This window comes from Amphiprion ocellaris, chromosome 2, assembly GCF_022539595.1.
Source record: "Amphiprion ocellaris isolate individual 3 ecotype Okinawa chromosome 2, ASM2253959v1, whole genome shotgun sequence".
In the NCBI taxonomy this organism is placed as follows: domain Eukaryota; kingdom Metazoa; phylum Chordata; class Actinopteri; family Pomacentridae; genus Amphiprion; species Amphiprion ocellaris.
Window position 1 is genome coordinate 25,293,449 of NC_072767.1, and position 4,737 is coordinate 25,298,185.

At 38.2% G+C, this 4,737-nt stretch overlaps 1 protein-coding gene across 1 annotated transcript; it reads left to right on the forward strand.

Annotated features, from left to right (window-relative positions):
* On the forward strand, positions 1–3,748 carry srek1ip1 (SREK1-interacting protein 1). The gene is made up of 5 exons (XM_023279724.3): positions 1–141; positions 686–733; positions 1,366–1,524; positions 1,954–2,032; positions 2,128–3,748. The coding sequence occupies exons 1-5, from the start codon at positions 129–131 to the stop codon at positions 2,354–2,356; spliced, it is 528 nt and encodes a 175-aa protein (XP_023135492.2). The 5' UTR covers positions 1–128; the 3' UTR covers positions 2,357–3,748.
* The last annotated feature ends 989 nt before the right edge of the window (positions 3,749–4,737 follow it).

A 4,737-nucleotide genomic window follows, 5' to 3' on the forward strand; every position in this document is an offset into this window, starting at 1 on the left:
GGGAACCAGTAGTTTCCTGAACAAATGATTCCGGCCGACGCTATTTTGCGTGAGGACACAGAAATTCAAATTCGTGCTTTAACAACCACGAGTTTTGTATTTTTCTCTGCTTTATCGCGGAAACAACAATGGCTGTACCGGGTGGGTGTTTGATTTTTAGTACTGTGATTTATTTCAGTTTGCATTTCCTGGTTTGCTGATTATCTAATTAGTTAACTCTGGTGCTAACCTGAACGTTAGCTTAAAGGTAGAGCAACAACCTACGTTTTGCTAACCAGTGCTGCCATTAAACTGTAACTTTAACTCCCCACAAGAAACATTTCAGTGAAAGCTTTTCACAAAGTAGTTTTCACTTGTAGAAGTAGACTGCATTATAGTAATGTCAATACAAATATCTGCACTATAGCGGAGGTATGCATGAAATTAGCGTGCAGTTAGTTAATTTGCAGAAATGTTTGTGTTCAGAGACGACGATATTTAATGCTAACTATTAAGTAAAAGGTCTTTTTAGCCAGTTGTGACAGTATAGTATTAAACAATACCTGCATGTACAGTATTCAAATGCCTTTTATTCAGTTATTCATTCATCTAGCTATCTATTGGATACTTGTTAATCTAGTAGTCTTGTGGCTTTTATGTTTAATACCTTCAAACATTTTGAAAACAAACCTTATTTTACTTACAGGTCCTAATAAGGACAACATCAGAGCTGGGTGCAAGAAATGTGGATATCGTAAGTAAAGTGTGTGTGTGTGTGTGTGTGTGTGTGTGTGTGTGTGTGTGTGTGTGTGTGTGTGTGTGTGTGTGTTTCTATTAGCCATCTTAACCCTTTGACGCGTAGGCCACATCAGGAGATACCCATTTTCAATTGGATTTGGGTCACTTTTGACCCAGGTTATACATCAAAGGGTTAATAACCTGGGTATTTATTGGCTTGATACAGTCAGTATAGAGTGTGTTTTAACACTCTAGTGTGGATGCTGATTTCAGTCTATCACATAGAGACAAGCAAGCACTCTCATTTTCACACCTATGGGCAATTTAGAATCATCAGTTAACCTCAGCAGGTTTTTAGACTGTGGGAGGAAGCCGGAGTACCCGGTGAAAACCCACGTATGTGCAGGGAGAACATGCAAAGTCCACACAGAAAGATCCTAGGCCCAGGCCGAGATGCGAATTGGGTATCTTGTAGCTGCAAGGCAGCGGCACCGAGCCGCCCATTTTGGCACAGTTGTGTCTGTTATTTCAACTTAATGGCAAATGCAAAAGGAAGCGGTCTGTGTCATATAGCTAAATGTAAACAATGAAATTGCCCTTCTCTACTCCCTGTAATTCATCAATACTCTTTGAATTTTTATTTGTCAGCCGGACATTTAACGTTTGAGTGCCGAAATTTTGTACGAGTTGACCCCCAGAAAGACATTGTTCTGGATGTAAGCAGCACCAGCACCGAGGAGAGTGAAGACGATGCACCTGCAGCTCAGCGCAATGAGAAGCTAGGACGAGGTGGACAGCATCGCAAAGGTCTTATTCCATGCTTTCTTTCAAAGTTCTCAATGTTTAGAGTTTAATAATGTAATTAACAATAATGCATATTAATGATGAAAATTTTTAAGTAAACCGAATAAATTCAGACGCTATATAAACTGACTTCAGTAAACTTCAGTTTCTGCATTGTTTGTCAGTGAAACTTTGTAACCAAAGACAAAGTGGTTTCTCTACTTGTTCCTGTTAAATAAGCGAAAGATAGAGGATGGGTTGACTTTATAGTTTTGAGAATTTCTGTAATTTCACAGCAGCAATAGCAGCGGCTCTAACCTTGTAAATGCTTGTAATGTGATTGTCTTTTATCTGATATTACTGGTGCTTCACTGCATATGATATGAGCAACTCAATTTTTTGTTCAAGTGAAAACTGTTTTGCTATTTCTCCCAATAATGTTGTGTGCGGTAGGTTCCCATGATGATGACAATGGCGATAGAAAAAAGAGACAAAAACGGAAGAAGAGCAAAGACAGAAAGTCAAGAAAAAGGTAATATTTTACTTGTCTGAATATTTTTCTGACACCCCATTGAACCTAAGAATCCATCTTTATGCTTGTGTCACAAATTTTACTTCTTTGCCTAGATCTGACTCATCATCAAGAGATGAGGAGACTCCAAAAAAGAAGAAGAAGCGCAACAGGTCACACTCATCATCTGACGAAGAAGAGAGGAGGAAGAAAAAGAAACTAAAAAGCCACAAGAAGAAATCTAAAAAAAACAAAAAGGAGCACAGCAAGCATCACAAAAAAAGACAAAAGGAAAAGGAATCATCTTCCTCTTCCAGCTCCGGTGAATCCTCAGAAAGTGACTGAACCAACTAACTTTGCAGCTTCTGGATGTCCAATATATTTATTTTCCAGTTTATGAAAAGTGTGGTTTGCTGACAGTGTTTAAAAAGGCACCTCATATTATTCCATACACGTTTCCATTATGAAGACAAGGACGTAAATGGTTTGCTACTTAAAAAAACAATGCAGAGTAGTGTACACTGCAGATGACAGTGCTTTGTGATGACACCAAGTGGTACCTTCTTGTAAACGTAAAAAACAAAAACTATGTATTTGCATTTCTTTGAAGAATTCTAAAAAACAACCAAAGGCTAGGGAACAGGCTTTGATTTCATTTTCTTTGCGTTTCTGGAGCCATTGTATTTTACATTTGACATCATTTGCTAGGTGCACAGGAACCGTGACACATGATTTACGTTATCGTCACGAAGCCCACTCTTGTCTTGTCATACATACAACAAAACATTAGTGGCACAGAAAAGTCTGAATACTTTTGGTGTTACAGAGTTCTATTCTAGGTTTTTAGGTGGTGGTGTTGCTTTATTTGTCTTTCTATACTTTTTTGCTACCATGCTTCTTTTTAAAATTTTACCAAAACCATTTTAATTGGTCACGTGTCAAACATAATTCAACTCTAATAATAGCAATAAAGGTCACAGGGACATTTCTGGCTAAAATACTGGCCAGTATTAGTAGTTAGCCCATTTCTTATCAATCTCGACAGTAGTTTACCTTAAAAGTTGGTAACCATTTAAGCAGTATAGAATGGCTTAAATGTTCAAATTTCATAGGACAGAGAAACTCATGGATGTTCCTGTTAGAATAATGTTCTTTCCACATCTTGCTAAAAACTGTCTGGACATTTGAGGAACCCATTCCAAAACGTTTATAAATGTCGACTGTGGCAGGTGTCATTACCTGAGCCTCTATATACAGCTTTGTTATTTCCAGTTCAGCATTTTGGTTCTTCCTCTGTAATAAAAATATATATTTGTATCAAACTGTCATTCTCTTCAGTTTGTGAAATACTTTCTATTCACATCAGTACAAGATGTGACATGACTAAATATGACTTTTGATCAGAAAAGTATACCAACTTGTACATGACAGGAAAGCAGATGCAGTACAGTCTTGTTTCAAGTAGAGGGCAGCAACATGCCTGAAATGTGTGAAAACCTCACTGAATAGTCATGGGATGAAGGACGATGAGCTCAAAAATGTTTTTATAGTTGGTTGCAAGAAAAATTGTCTCAAGCAATTTCACTCTCCTCCACTGGTGGCTCTGTTATGCTGTCGAGGGCCTGTTGCTGCCATTGTTGGGGTTCACTTGTCCTATAAGTGAGTAGGGGCACTGCAAATCAGTGCAAAATTCTGAGTGATCTGCTTTACCCTTTTAATTAAACATCTCTATCCTGATCCTTGAGTGGTGGTCTCTTGTAGAATGAATACTTGCATGAAAATTGTATGAATTGCTGCTTCACAGATCTACCTGAACACCGTTTGAAGCTTTTGCATCATTCTGTTAACACTCTCTACCACCACCGTCACCAAAACACCAAATGAGGGAACATTATTTTTTGTGGAATATGTAATTGTTAAGAACCAGTGTTAAAACTGAAAACAAATTCAGTCAGACAACGGGCAAAATAAAACAACGGATATCAAAAAGAGGACATGTAAACGCTGTTTAATTAAGGTAAGATTTCAAAAATAAAAGATAGTTTTTGAACCGGACCCATTAGATTTGAAATATACACACAATATACATGTAATTTTACTCCACCTAGAGGTCAAGGTGTGAACTTTCAGACACTGAACTGAATCACCTCGTTTGTCATGATCTTTCCTGATAATGTGCAATGGAGAGAGATGCTCAGACAGACACTCAGACAGAGTAATGGGGGTGTTGCAAAACTTCCCGACTCTTGTTTGATTTGCCAAATAATCATGAATAGACACAATGGAAGAGGCACCTGTGTCAAACATCAATCTCACTTACTACATTGAGTGTTTAGAAGGAATCTGACAAAGAGAGTCTTGTGTATCACGTCCTCACGGGAAGATCCAATCCATGTATTTAGTGAATTTTGTTGAATCCACAACACAAATTTTCTTGCAGAAACCTGCAGGAGAGAAAAGCAACAAAGGTCAGACATTTTCAGAGGCAGAGCCACTCTGGATGAACACAAGAGGACGAATCTTTCTCTGCAGATCCTGCTGCTTGTAGCCCAGGCAGGCAGCTAAGGGCAAAGGCACCATGGTCATAGTCAGAGTCATAATAGGTGTCAGTTTGATAATTACTTTCATCATTCTGACTCCAATAAGACATGAAACAATAACAAAAAAAACAACCACATGTATTTTTGGGAGCACTTGTTTTTCACTCAGTCTGGGCTATGTGACAG